Here is a 15,862-nt window from a genome sequence, read left to right on the forward strand (position 1 = left end):
AGGCTAGCACTCTACCACTTGAGCCACAGCGCCACTTCTGGCTTTTTTCTTTTTGCTTATGTGGTGCTGAGGAATCGAACCCAGGGACTCAGGCATGCAAGGCAAGAGCTCTACCACTGAGCCACCTTCCCAGCCCCTTGTTTGTGCATTTTTCTATTGGTGACTTTTTAAAAAAATTGATTTTTATGGACTCTATATCTTATAGATAATAATATGTTGTCATTAAAAAAAATTCCATTTATGGCTTATTTTTTCACTTTGGTGTCTTTTGTTGAACAGAAATCCCCAATTTTAATGTTGCCAGAATTACCTATTGCTTTCTTTTTCTCTTTCTTTTTTGCTTTTCTTTGAAATAGGATCTGGTTATGAAGCCTTGATAGGTCTTGATTTTTTTTCCTTAAAGCTATTATAAAGTTGTTATACAGAGGGGCTACAGTTACATAAATCAGGTAGAGTACCTTTCTTTTTGGACAGTGGTACCCCTATTCTCTTACTCTCAGGCCTTGATCTTTATGTGTAGCTTAGGCTGGTCTCAAACTCTTCTTCTGCCCAAGTCTTTAGAATGCTGGGATTAAACAGTGTGCCACCATGCTTGGCAGCACCTGTTTTCTTTTTATGGTTACATCTTTGTTTCCTGTTAATTAGAAATTTCTGTTCTTATATTTTAGTATGTTATTCTTTTGGTTTTCTCCATAGAGAGCTACTTAATACCATTGATTAAAGTATTAATTTTCTCTCCTGCCTTCCTTCCTCCCTTCCTTCCTTCCCTTCCTTCCTTCCCTTCCTCCCTCCCTCCTTCTCTCCCTCCCTCCCTCCTTCCCTCCCTCCCTACTTTCTTTCCTTCCTTCTTTCTTTCTTCCTTCCTTCCTTCCAATTTTCTTTTTTTCTTTCTTTCTGTCTGTCTTTCTTTCTTTCTATTAAAATTTCTCCTTTTGTGCTTATTTTTCTGATTCAGGCCTCCAGGAGCATGTTGACTAGGTATAGTGATGATAGCAGGCAGTTTATGTCTAATTTAAAGAAAGACGCTTCTAACGCTTAACAATAAGAATGATTTTTACTGATCATTTGCAGTGGATTTAATTTGTATATTAAGGAACTTTTTTATTTCTAGGTTGCTGTTTTTTAAACCTAAATGACTTTATATAACCTAAATGACTTTATATCTTAAGGTGATCATATAACTTTTCTTTTTTTTTAATCAATGTGTGCTTTTTGTGAAGTTTGTCAAAGACGTCTAACTTGGTTGTGATGTGTTATCTTTTTTATATACTTCTGATCTCTTTTTGCTAGTGAAGTCAGACTGTAAGTTTCCATCTTCCTGTAGTTTATGTCTAGCTTTGGTGTCGAAATGTTAATTCTCAGAGGATGAGCTGTGGGAGAGTTTCTTCTTGCTTCAAAAACTTTGTGCAAATTAGATCCTCTGGGCTTTCTTTGTGGAAAGAGCTTTCATTGATTCAATTTGTTTAATAGCTATAGAATTCTTCAGGCCTCTCATTTCTTATACTATTAGAATGTATGAAATACTTTTCTAGAAGTTCATCTGTTTCACTGATTATTTTCAAATTTATTGGCCTAAAATTAAAAGCACTTGCAAACCATACTTAAAACATCTCCCACTGTTGGGATTTTCTTAAAGGTTTATTTTGTTGGATAATTAAAAAAAATAATCATTTGCTCTGTGGATTATCTCTTCTGTGTTTTAATCATTAGTTCTCCCTTAACCCATCTATTAGATTTTTATTCCTAAAACTATTTTTATTGCTTTATTCTTTTTCAATCTGCTTGCTCATTTTTCATAGTAAACATTCACATGCTGCTTATTTAATGCTATGCTTTTTCTCCTTTAAAATACTTTTATTTAAACATTTGAAAACATATTCTACATAAACTTTCATAATGTCTCTGGTGATTTTCTCTGTGTGTTCATATATGTTGAAACTGAAAGTGTTTGCATTTGCCTCTTTGAGGGACCAGGGTTTTATAACCTATCAGAGGCTACTTCATCCCTTTTTCAAGAGAGAAACTAAGCTTGCTTGCTTTGCTTCAGTGCATCCGAGTTACTCTCTCAAGCTCAGGGTGCTATTCATATTTGCTCCTTATGAGAGGAAGAGAGACAAAGGCACTCTTGAGTGTGCCTGAGTCTTTTCTGTCTCTGACACTCTTTCCATGTGTCCCTTTCTCTTCCCTCCAACTTGCTTTCCACTTCTCTTTTACTTGGAAATTCCACCTCCCTCCTTTATTTTTATAAGTACAGTTATACTACAAAAGGTGGATTTGCTTTTATTTAGCTGTAATGTAGTGGAAAGGCCTATCTGAAAATGTAGCCTGGTATAAACCCAGAAACAAAAATCTTTCATTGTCGTGGGGGTAGTATCACTGAGGTGGGTGTTTGAGACTGGAAATGCATTGTACCTACCAAACTATTTAGCTCCCAGTACATTTACCTATGTTTAATGTACTGATGAGTCCTTTAAACCATTTTCTTTTTTTTTTATTGTGAAAATACCATACAGATTGGTTACAATTACATGAGCAAGATAATGAGTACATTTCTTATCAAACATTGTTGCCTCCTCCTTTGTTTCCCCTTACCATCCTTGCCCTCCCACCCCCACTCCCACCCTCACTCCCCTCCATACCGCCCCTGCCAAAGTTGTAAAGTTCGTTTTTCAAAGTAACGTCTTGTACTTCTCATGTTGCAGTGGGTCCACCTGTATCCCTATTTAAACAATTTCTTTTTTCCCTTTCCCCTCCACAAATTATACCAAGACCAAATACAGTGAAAACAGGGGTTAAACCGTGGGGGAGAGACATACAAAGCAACAAAAATTCATCTTATAAATATGTTATAAACAATAGCAAGAAAGAAAAACCATTTGAGTCCTTATCTTGGGGTTCATTTAGCCTAACATCAACTTCTGACCTTTTTTGCTTGTCTCAGACATATACTACTTATTGCAAATAAGGGAAACCATGGGATCTATGTTTCTTTGGGCCTGGCCTACTTCACTTAATATAATTTTTTCCAAGTCTTTCCATTTCCTAACAAATGGGGCAATGTCATTATTTCTGATGGAGGCATAGGATTCCATTGTGTATATATACCACATTTTCTTGATCCATTCATCTACTGAGGGGCATTTGGGTTGGTTCCATATCTTAGCTATGGTAAATATTGTTTCAGTAAACATAGTCGTGCTGGTAGCTTTAGTATGGTCTTGTTTGTGATCGTTTGGGTAAATGCCCAAAAGTGGGATTGCTGGGTCATAGGGGAGCTCTATGTGGCGTCTTTTGAGGAACCTCCATACTACTTTCCAAAGTTAAATCATTTTTCTTTTTGTGAATTGGAGATGGGACTACTCTTCTCTATGCAGGGCAGAGTCAAAGTATATAACTAAGTAGGCAGGAAGATGCAAAAGGACCTAGTTAAACATTTCAGGACAAACATGCTGATGTTACTTGTGTTCCTAGCATAGTGATTACAGAGAGCGCCCTGTTTTGCTTCCTTCCTTGTATCTTTCCAGTTGGAGGTTGCAGAGAAGTTCCATTGAGTGCCATTTGAGTTTTAATTCTTTTTTTTTCTTTCTTTTTTTTTTTGTGTGTGTGGGTGGTGGGGCTTGAACACTAGGCCTGGGCACTATCCCTCAGCTCTTCAGTTCAAGGCTAGCACTCTGCCATTTGAGCCACAGCACCACTTCCAGTTTTCTGGTGGTTTATTGGAGATAAGAGTCTCATGGATTTTGCTGCCCGGGCTGGCTTTGAACCGCAATCCTCAGATCTCAGCCTCCTGAGTAGTTAGGATTACAGGCGTGAGCCAATGGAGCCCGGCTGAGTTTTGTTTGATTCTTTATGGACAATTGGAAAATAATCCCAGAATCAGGAAGCAGATTAAGTTTTGGGGCCTTTGTTCAACAGCGCACTCACTTTCATACTTGAAGGGAAGTAGCTGTTTTATCACCTGTTCTACCCGGGCCCCAAGTGCTAAGATGACAATAGTTTGGGCAATGGGTAGGAACATATGGTGATGGCTTGTGCTGATGTGGGAGGGTACATCTTTCCTGGTGTGTAGTAAAATGAAAGCCTCAGCAGGAAAACTTGAGGCGTTGGGAAATTGAGATTCCTGGGAAATTCCAAAGAGATGGTCCTAGAGTGTAGCCTTGCAGATTGCTGCAGTCTGATACTTATCCATCCAGTGGGCTTGCCTTAGAAGTGTGTTTTCATGGCTGATAAGAGGTAACTGATTTGATCTGAAGGAAGTAAGTAATGAAAAGAGGAGGGCATTGGAAATGGAAATGTTTTCTTATTTTTGACTCTTGGAAAAGGTACTGTGGCTCTTCCAGGGATTTCACTTGTATCAAAATCTTAGTCTTGTATAGACAGTTTATATCTTTACTTATCTACCTAGTCTAATTCCAGGGACTGAGAAAGGAGATCGTAAGTCAGTTGTCCTTGGGGTTTCCCATGCTATTATAATTGGGACTTGGTGATTTAGCTTGTCTTTCATTCTCCCGTAGGACACACCAGGGCTAGTTCCTAGATTATCAAAGTATAGAACCATCCACTTTTTGTCTGTTCCAACCAGACAGAAGTCTAGAAGCACAGACAGCAAGATTTTTGTAAAATAAGGTCAAGAAGCTATTTCTTAAGTCCCTTTAAACTCTCGTTCTTATTCTATGTCAACCATAGGTTATGTCTTTCAACAGTTATTGTTTTAATTGTGTTTGTTTATTGTTGTCTCTGCAGCATTTGTTGCCTATCCTGACTGATGGAGATATATACTCCGTGTCTGATACTTTCTAGAGCTTTATGCTCATGAACCCATTGCCATAGAAGTGATTTAGCTTCACTAAGTTTGGTTGTCCTGGTAGTATGAGTTATTACTCTACCCCTCTTAAAAACAAGGGAGGGGGTAACCATGTTCAACAAGAATTGTATTCATTTCCTTATGTAACTGTAACCCCTTTGTCTATCACCTTTATAATAAAAATTTAAAAACAATGTTTACATAGAAGATAGTAGCTAAAGCATACTCCCAAGAAGCCTGCTACCTTCCATATCACTGTGCCATTTCTGTGGACTTGTTTTGATTGGCTTAGAGCTGAGGCATATGTGGAAAAAGATCCTATTCTGTGATTTCACCTGATTTTTTTTAGTTTAATTTTATTGTCAAGGTGATATACAGAGGGGCTACAATTACATAAGTAAGGTAGCAAATACATTTCTTTTCAAGCTTGTTACCCCTCCCCCATTTCTCTCCCATGTTCCCTCCCTCTGTCCCCCTCCCCAAGTTGTACAGTTCATTTCCAACATAGTATTGCTGTTGATTGGCTCCCCTCTTGTCCTTTCTCTCACCATTTTGTTGTTCCTCTTCCCTTCCCTAATTCAGATAAACATATATATAGATATAATACCCAGGGTACCAAAATCAAATACAGTGGATAACAGGTGATAAACCATAGAAAAAAAACACAAAAGAAAAAAAATTGTATATTAAAAACAACAATAACAGAGCAAAAAAAAATAACAGAGCAAAACCTCTTGTGTTCATGCCTTGGAGTTCATTTTGCTTAGCATTATCTGATGTGGTCATATGTATATAGCTATTGAGCTTTTCTGCTCATCTGCTAGTACTATCCTAGACATATACTAATTAGTATTGAGGGAAATCATAGGATCATTATTTACCATAACTAAGATATAGAACCAACCCAGATGCCCCTCAGTAGATGAATGGATCAAGAAATTGTGGTATATATACACAATAGAATTCTGTGCTTCCGTTAGAAAGAATGATATCACCCCATTTATAAGAAAATGGAAAGACTTGGAAAAAAATCATATTAAGTGAAGTAAGCCAGACTCACATCAGGATTTTTTGTTTCTTGTTTTTTTCAAAATTTGATGTATGTGTATGGAGCAGCTTTATTTACCATGAAATTCACAATACAATGTGTAGAATTAATAAATTTTAGTATTTTCACCAAGTTGTGCAAATAATACCTGTATTTCATTAGAAAACATTTCATCATCCTCAAAAGAATCTTCTACCAATTCCTCCTCCCAATTTCTGGCAAATAATTCTTGTCTATGGATATACTTAATCTGGACATTCCATGGATAGAATCATAATGGTTGACTTCCTTTACATTGGCATAATGTTTTCATGCTTCATTCTTTTAATTTATCAGTACTTCATTCCTCTAATGGCTGATGGCACTCCATTGAATGCATATACCACATTTTATTTACCAACTCTTTAGTTGTTTGATCTATGAATTATTTCCATTTTTGGCTAATTTGAATAATGCTGCTATGGATATTTGTGCATTAATCAACATAAATAACATGTGGCATATCCCTAAAATAGAATTTTATTATTCAATTACAAAAAAATACTAATACTTGTTATAGCACAGATAAACTTGAGCACATGATAATTGAAAGAAACCACTTATTTTGTGCACCCATTGATAATAAAATGCCCAGAAGAGGCAAACGTGTAGATATAGAAAGCATATTAGTGGTTTCCAGGGTCTGGGGCTATCAGAGGAATGCAGAATGTCTGCTAAAGAGGAGAGGGGTGGTTTCTTTCTAAGTGATAGGAATGTTCAAAAATGTATTTTGTTGATGTTGTATAAATTTATGGATTTAGTAACAGCCACCGAATTTTATACTTTACAAAGTTGTGTTGTATTACAAAAACAATTTGTGTCATCAAATACTAATTGTTTCCTTTAATCAGTGCTCTGTGATACACACAAGGATCAGAATGAGAGCTCTATTTTCTATGTTTTAGGAATTTCTTAATGAATATTCCTAAAGAGGATAGTGGAATGTATGCTCATACAAAATGTAATCCAAGGGGGTGTTACACAGTTCTTGTTTTTGTGTGTATGCCATACTCAGAAATACCTCAAAACCTTTTAAGTATCCACTATAAAATTTCAGAAAGATTTCAAAATGTTGATTTCTCTAATGCTTGTATAACTTAAACATAGCAATATCCATGCCTTTAATAATACTGTGAGCTTCAGCTGTGTTGTATATCTGTCTTGATTGCTTAGTGTTATGTCTAGTCCACAGACAGGATAAGTGTGTGAGTGAATGAATGACTGCTATTTATGAAGTCCCCTAGTTTGTCCCTGGACTACATCTTTGAGATGTAGCAACCTCTTCTGGCCAGCCTGGAGGTTGCTCTGAGGGGAATGTGTTGCTGAATTCACCAGCAGCCTAGGGTCCTTTTCTCCCCTCATTGTTAACTCTTTAATTCTCTGATGCTCTCACTTACTTTGGTTGCAGTAGTGACTTGAAACAACATATAGATGATTCTGTAGTTTGGTGATTTCTTCTCTGGTAAGACATCCAAACTTTGGGTTTTTGGGTTAGTGAGATTTAGCAAAACAAAAGGTGCAATAAATAAATAAAGTGTAAAAATATATGAGTTTTCATATTTTCACAGAGTTGAGCAAAATTGTACAAAGTTGTACTTTCAAGAAATTTTTTCATGCTTACCAAACATCAATGCTGTAGACTCTGTGTAGCTTTGGGTCTTTGGTCTAATAAGAAATGGATTTTTTTCTTATTTTTTTTATTTTCTGTGAAAGTATTTTATGTGGATTAATTTCTTTTTCTGTTAAATATCCTTTGCTTGCCCTGGACTTTTCTTTGTGTTGATTTTTTGCTTCATTTTTTTCATTTCCCATGCTGTTCAGTTACTGGATGCCAGAAGAACCAAGGTTTGTCCACTCTTTGCAGCCTGTTTGTTTTGCTCTGTGTAGCCTCACCTCTGTGTGTTTGGTGTGTTTTGTCTGTGTCTGCATTTGTTCCCTTCTGCTTGCAGAGGCAGTAATCCTGTTTACTAAACCTGCTCACAGCTTTACTTGTAAAAAAAAAAGTCCTTGTTTGTGTCTACTGTAGTGGATACTATTATTTTCATTTTTAGATGGCTGTGTATTTATTATGCAAAACAATGAATAGTAGAATAAAGAACATCTTAGGAAACAAGGAATACTGAGTCTGGAGCATTGTGGGCATAATGAAGATGTGTTTTGTGAAAGTTTCCCTTAACCCTTTCCCTTCCTAATTTAAAACTCAGTAGACATATATTTTCCCTTGTGATTGACACTAATAAACTGTATATGTGTATGTGTACATTTCTCTTCTCCTAAGACATTCAGATAACATCACTGAATTAATTTCCCCCTTTTCATGTGCTGTCCCATGCTTCTGAAATCACCCTGGAAGACTTCATGGCTGGCCCCCTGGACCTCATGATTAACATTCCATCTTCATGATGTGGTAACAGCAGACAGCGCTTGGCACTTACATTGACAATCTCCCTTTTTTCCCCTTTCCCGCTCCCTCTTTCTCATTGTAGCACCTGCAACTGACAATCCAGGCCCTTCAAGATGAGCTGCGAACACAGAGAGATCTCAACCACCTCCTGCAGCAAGAGAGCGGTAACCGTGGGGCGGAGCACTTTACCATTGAGCTGACTGAGGAGAACTTCCGGAGGCTCCAAGCTGAGCATGACAGGCAGGCCAAGGAGTTGTTCCTTCTGCGGAAGACACTGGAGGAAATGGAGCTGAGGATTGAAACGCAGAAACAGACCCTCAATGCCCGAGATGAGTCCATTAAAAAGCTCCTTGAAATGTTACAGAGTAAAGGTTTGCCATCCAAAAGCCTTGAGGATGACAACGAACGCACCCGCCGCATGGCAGAGGCGGAGTCTCAAGTCAGCCACTTGGAAGTGATCTTAGACCAGAAAGAGAAGGAAAACATCCATCTCAGAGAGGTAAGAGCATTCAGTGAATTGCCCATAAACCTTATTCTAGGAAGTGTGTTATCGAGCTATTTTCACAGGTTGGAAGATCTCATACATCTGCTTGAGAGTACAGGTATGTTCCATTGTTACTCAACACATATTGAGGATTCCAAGCCTGTATAGTATATGGCAACTCCAAGGTGGTTTACAGTTGCTTTCCACATGTGACTATGGTTGGGGGAATTTAATTACAGCTCTGCTTAAGTTTAGTTCTTTATCAAGCATTGTCTAAAGAGGAAAACAAATAGGTGCTTAGCAATGCAATGAACTGAAGTAGTTTTACATTAATCTACCTGAATTTATAGAGTAAAACATATGACTGGTGGCTCTGGGAAGAAGGGTAAAATGTCCAGACCAAATTTGAACATTTAGGCTTAAGATAATCTTTGTCTGCACTTACATTTGTCTAGAACAGACTGTTGCAGGTTTTCTGAGTTTGTGTTTTGCCTGTAGTGAATTATATCATTTGGAGTCCCCCAAAGGCTAACTCTCTGGCCTGCCACCACCACTGAATGTTGGAATGCTCAGATATCTGAGAATATGTGGCTTATTAAAGCTTAGGAAAAATGTGAGTTACATCCAGGGTTTGAACTGGTTATAGCAATTATTTGCCATTGTGGTAGGTATGGATCTTAAAGGTGTCATAGTTAAGCGTGGTGGAGCATACCTGGAATCCCAGACTTAGAAGGCTGAGGGCAGGGGGGGATAACAGGTTTGAGGTCGGCCTGGATTACACAGTGGGTCCTAGGCAAGTCTTAGCTACATAATGAGGCCCAGCTTTAGAAAAATGAAATCAGATAGGAAAACTTTCAGGGGTGACATATATCACCCAGAAAGTCACAAGCTATAAAATGGTATTGAATGTATTGTACTCAAAGTATTTACAGCACTAAATAAGAATTATAGAGTAGACTACATTTCTTAGCATTGAATACCTATTCAGATAGGCAGCCCTTCTTGCAAGTCACTTGTTTGATGGTTCAAAAAGCCTGGCTTTCATGATGAGATTGTAAAATGCAGATGCTCCCAGGAAATGTTTATTTTATTTGCTTAGGACATTTGCTTAAACTTTTGGATCTTCACACCTAATGCTCTCTATTCTTTTTAATTTTTTGAATTTAAATTTTATTGTAAAGGTAATGTACAGAGGGGTTATAGCTATGTAAGTAAGATAATAAGTACATTTCTTTTTGACTTGTGTTACCCACTCTCTCATATTCTCCCACTTTCCCCCACTCCTCTCCTCCCTCCCAAGTTGTAAAGTTCATTTCCATCATAGTGTCTTGTGAGTATCATTGTAGAATTGGTTCATCCTTTATCCCACCCATCCTGTGATTCCCCTTCACTTTCCCAAACCAATTCAATTTATTTTTTATTATTAGTAAGTTTTTTATTGTGAAAATATGGTACAGAGGGGTTACAATTGCACAAGCAAGGTAATGAGAGTACATTTTTTATCAAGCAGCATTGTTGCCTCCTTTGTTTTTCCCTTACCATCCCTGCCCTTACATATCCACGACCACACTCCCCTCCCAAGTTGTAAAGTTCAGTTTTCGACATAGCATCTTGTATATTTCATTGTTGCAATGGGTCCACCTGTATCCCTATTTAAACCATTTGTTTTTTCCCTTCCACTCCCAAAATTATACCACCATCAAATACAGTAAAAACAGGGGTTATACTATGGGGGAGGGACATACAGAGTAACAAAAAAATCACCTTATAAATATGTTAGAAACAATAGCAGCAAGAAAGAAAAACCACTTGAGTCCTTATCTTGGGGTTCATTTCACCTAACATCAACTTATCTGACCTTTTCAATTAAATTTAAATACAGTACAGAGTATACAGAAAAACAACAACAACAGTAACACCAGGGAATAAACTGAAGGAGAAAAAAGAAAGAAAAAAGAAATAACTGCAAACAGTAAAATAAAAAACCTCTTGTTTCCATTTCTTGGAGTTCATTTTGATAAACTCATTTCATATGGTCATATCCATATGGCTAGATATGCCACAGTACTGCCCACACCCTAATGTTCTCTATTCTTATTCTCCCTTGCTTGGTTTTAATGTGACCTTAGCCACATGCTAGGGAAAGCCATACGGCTTAGTTTCATATTGAGATGCTTAAAGAGGTGTTGGGTTGGGTCTTCCCATCTGTATTCTAGCATGTGGTGGGCAGACTTCTTCTAAGATGGTCTCCAAAGATTCCTACCACAGAATCCATACCCTTGGCTGATTTCCATTCCTTGACTGCAGGCTAATCTTAGAGACTTGTATTTAAATGGTAGAACATGGCAAAGATAGTGAGATGTCAAAGTTATTGATACTATGCCTTTTTCCCCCCTCTGCTGTATTTGTGGTAAGCAGAGTCTATTCATTTTCTAGCTCTTCGGGCTCCATAACAGGCAATGACAGCTAGTATTGCAGCCCTGCATCAGGCAACACTTGCTGGTGTGGCAGCTGGGTAGCAGGCAATGCGAGTGTTACAGTTGTGTAGCAGATAACACCTACTAGTGTTGCAGCTTCACTGTTGGCTGCTGCCACAGTCACCTTCTCAGGTTCTTGTCTCTCATGCTGGAAGAATGGAATCCACGGACAAAGAAAGGTGAGTGTGAAGAACTTTATTCAGGCAAGAAGGGTCCTTGTCAAAGGCTATTGCTCCTCAGCCTGCAAGTGGCCGAGTTCAAAGATTTCTATACCTTAAGTTGTCCTCTGATTGGTCATACCCCATGTAAATGAGGCATAGGACAACCAACCAATCAGAAAAGACTTGCTGAGTCACTATGGACCTGCAACTGTCCTTTTCAGTTAGGTCTGTCTTGAGCTTTCCTACCTCTAAGGTTTTTGGGAACTAGAAGGGCCAGAAATACTACATTCTATTTTCTGTGGCTGGGATTTTGTGACAATTTTGCATTTTTGCTGTCAGGTCTGTCCTTACCAGGTTAGTGTATTCCATTTTCCAGGGGCCCTAACTAATCTATTGAACTAAATAACAACTAATTTTACCTTTTTGTTACTTCCATGATTATGTTTCATGAGACTTTGCTTTCATCTTACTAGCAGATTGATGCCTTCTTAGTTTGCATGTTTTAATGAAGCAAGCTGCTATGTGGAGAAGCCCATGTAGTAAGGAGATGAGGGTAGCCACCAGCCAATATCCAATGAAGAATGGAGATATTCAGGCTAACAGCCACAAAACACTGAAAACTTCAATCAGCCACCTAGTGTACTTGGAGGTGAATCCTTCCCTACACAAGTCTTCAGATGCAATGACAGGCTCTGGGCTGACGTACCTTGATTGCAGCCTTATGAAAGACCATGAAGCAGAGGACCCTGCTAAGCTGTGTCTGGATTTCTGACCTACAGAAACTGTGAGATAATTGGTGTGTGTTGTTTTAAGGGGCTTAATTTCTGAGGAACTTGTTATAGAGCAATATAATAGAGCAGAAACTCCCCTGCCTCACTGTAAAGACCTCCCATCTGATTTATAGAAGAGGAACAATAATTACTGGAAATTATTATTCTATGTAGATTGTGAATTTTGAAATTCACATGTGTTATCTTAAAACTGTGGTCTTAAAACTATAGTTGGAAAAAGTAGCTACTTTAGTTTTGATACTCAGCAAGGGTGCTGAATGTTCAAGATGGCTGAGAAGCTTGAGAAACTTCTGAGTGCAGCATCGTCTCTTATTCCTCACCCTTTTTTTGTTTTAGATTCTTTCCCTTGATTCTCTAGGGTGGCTGCTTTCATTTATATGAATCCAGATATACGTTAACATACAGAAAATGAAATCAATACTTACAACTTCTTTGAGCATCAAGCAAAAGCCACTGGATAGCCCTTTTCTTGGCTGATCAGGAAGGGAGAATATGGGGAATAGATCTCTACAAAAATTTAATTTTAAACTTGAATTCAACAAATAAAACATAGAGGCTTGAAAGAATCCTTCCCAAGAGAACATTGTAAGAAGACAACTTGTGAGAGTCCTTTGTTGATTTTCTAGAACTTTTGTGAGCCTATTATTATATCACTGATAGCCTAAAGTTGGTCATATTTGGAAAATTTTCCCAATGGATATTGGTAAATACTACTCCTGATCCTCACTTCTCTCATCTTGATCTATATAAAGCCTATTTACCAGCATATTGTTGAACAAATGTCATGAAATGTTTTATTAGTACTATTAGCAAGAAGAGGCACCGCAGAATTGAAGGTTAAAGATTTTATAGTTATGAGTATGTAACTTCTCAGTTGTTAAAGTTTTTAGAAGCATTTAGATGGGTTTTTAAAAAGTGTGTCAGACACTATGAAGAGTATTTTTAGGAGTATTTTATATTGATTCACATTGAATTCTCAAAGCCATTAATTAATCATCATTGGGTGAATTCTTATAGAAGCTCTATTGATACATATAGCAAAGATAAACACTAGTTTGGCTTAAAGGTATTCTATTGGGATGAAATCAATTTGTAGTTAAGTAGAGAAGTATCATGAATAAAAAAAGAGAGAAACAGTTGTAACCTGGTAGAGGCTAATATCATATTGTGTAGTCAGGGAAGGTCGTTTATTTTGAGGGGAGTCAGGCTGAACTGAGTGCTGAAGAGCAGGTGGGTAAGTTTGTCAGAAGTCTATTCTACTCAGATGGAAAAGGCTCATGCCTAAGAGGTAGGTGCTGTTATTTGGCCATCTTACTTGGTGGGAACTGAGGAGCAAATGAAATCAAGAATCTTTTCTTGCTGGTGGCTCATACTTGTAATCCTAGCTTCTCAGGAGGCTGAGATCGGAGGATCATGGTTCCAAGCCAGTCAGTGCAGGAAAATCTGTGAGACCCTTCTTCAATAAACTACTCCAAAAGCCAGAAATGGAGCTGTAGCTCAAGTGGTATAGTGCACACCTGTAGTTCAGCCCCAGGAAGGATATAAAACAAAAACAAGAAAAAAAGAGAACCTTTCCCAGCCTAGCACCAGTGGCACACACTTGTTTTGTATGTGGAGACTGAGGAAGCTGAGACCTGGAAGACCCTAGTTTGAATCCAGCAGAGAAGTCTGCAAGACTCTATCTCCAGTTAACCAGCAAAATGCTGGTAAAGGGTAGCATGCTAGCCATGAGTAAGAAAGCTGAGGGAATATGAAGACCTTGAGTTTCAGCACCAATAATGACCCCAAAATATAAAATAACCTTGTTACATAATAAATAGTATTTGAATCAGTCTTGCTGCAGGGTATCAGCTCTTAAGCTATTTCAAGCTTAAGCCATCTCAAGCTTTCTTGTTCATGGTTTGCAGTCTACCACTTGGGCCATGAGTACAGTCCAACATCTTGCTAGATAATTTTATCCCTTTTCTAGAAGAAACTTTCTTAGAATGTACTGGGCAGAATAGCCATTTTGTAAGTATATTGATATGTGTTGAGAGAAAAAAGGACTGTTAGGGTTAAATGAACTTGGGGAAATACTGAATTTCAGGCATTTACTATGGGACTCCTCACTGTGTAGCATCCAGATGGACATCTGTTAGACCCAGGATCGGGTAAGGCAGTGTTTCTCAAATATATTTGACTTATATTTTCTTGTGGTAGTGTTCTTTGTAAGATAATTTTGAAAAGTGCTATGCTAAGAAAAAAATGTGCTTTTAATTTGTGACCTACAAAATGTGAAATAATATACAATTACTGTTTCCCATTGCCAAAACCTGAGTAATTTTTTTTTGTTGTTGTTGTTGGTTGTGGGCCTGAACTCTGGGCCTGGGCGCTGTCCCTCAGCTCTTCAGCTCAAAGCTAATGCTCTACCACTTGAGCCAAAGCACCACTTCTGGCTTTTTCTGTGGTGCTGAGGAATCGAACCCAGGGCCTCATGCATGCTAGGCAAGCATTCTGCCACTGAGCCACCTTCCCAGCCCCTGAGTAATGTTTATTGTGCTATTTCAATATTTTCACTGGGTTTTAGAATGTACTAAATAATTAAATATTTTGAGTAGAAAAATGTGTCTGATTATTGCTATTAAACTAGTAATAATAACTCAGCTTGAATATAGAAGCTGCCTGACCTCTGTTCACTTAAAAATGAATCTAAAACAGCTTTTAAAATGTACTTGAGGTTTGAAGTTTAGTGTCCTCCTGATTTCTTTCTCACTGTGCACTGTTTGACTAGGCTGGGCCTGGCTGGTATAAGGCTGGGGAATGGAGTGCTAGTGGTTTTGTGATTCATTCTCAGGCAGGGGTGTTGAACCTTGCATAAACTCCATCTCCTGGCTTTCTTCAGTGCATTCTTTTAAGAGACTTGGAACTGGCAGGAATTGCATATGAATAGGGTGGGTTGCTTTAGTATATTCTTAACTATCTGTGGTCTGGAGAAGGCTAAAGGTGAAACTACTTTTGTATCTGGCAGGGAACAACAATAACAAAAAGATGGCAATCTCCACTTGTTTGGAAGGTATAAATCATTGCCCATTGAGCTAACTTGAACCCAAGGATTGGCTGACACTCATGTTCCTTACTAGTGTAGTCTGAAACAGTGTGATATAACTGAATTTGATAAGACAAGGCTTGATGTAATAAGGGTTTACTTTGTTCTTTAGCTTTTTCATACAAAGAACACATTATTTTCCCTCCCCACTCTATTCCCCTCAAATTGTAAAGTTCATTTCCAACATAGTGTCTAGTGAGTATCATTGTTGTTTTATTTCATCCTTTGTCCTGCTGTTTTTGTCCTGCTGTTTTTGTGATCCCTTTTCCATTCCACAGATCAGATAAACATACAGGACAAAAGATACAGAAAACCAAGACAAAAAATTAGAAATAACTGCAAAGGGAACATAATAAAAACCTATTTCCAATACTTGGAGTTCAGTTTGATATTCTTCATTATATACAGCCATATGCACCTACTGATTGGGTTGTTGTGATCCTCTGCTAAGACTATCATAGACATATTCTAGTTATTACCAATGAGGGAAACCATGCAACCTACATTTCTTTCTTTGGGTCTGGCTTATTACACTTAATATAATTTTTGCCAGGTCTTTCCATTTTCTT

At 37.9% G+C, this 15,862-nt stretch overlaps 1 protein-coding gene across 1 annotated transcript in view; it reads left to right on the forward strand.

Moving 5' to 3' along the window:
- Erc2 (ELKS/RAB6-interacting/CAST family member 2) overlaps positions 1-15,862 on the forward strand; it is a 784,984-nt gene that overhangs the window by 142,985 nt on the left and 626,137 nt on the right. The window contains exon 2 of the mRNA XM_013030719.1: positions 8,378-8,794. Coding sequence (XP_012886173.1) covers positions 8,378-8,794 — 417 coding nt within the window. The remainder of the gene's footprint in view (positions 1-8,377; positions 8,795-15,862) is intronic.

Source organism: Dipodomys ordii, unplaced genomic scaffold, assembly GCF_000151885.1.
Source record: "Dipodomys ordii isolate 6190 unplaced genomic scaffold, Dord_2.0 Scaffold132, whole genome shotgun sequence".
Taxonomy (NCBI): Eukaryota; Metazoa; Chordata; class Mammalia; order Rodentia; family Heteromyidae; genus Dipodomys; species Dipodomys ordii.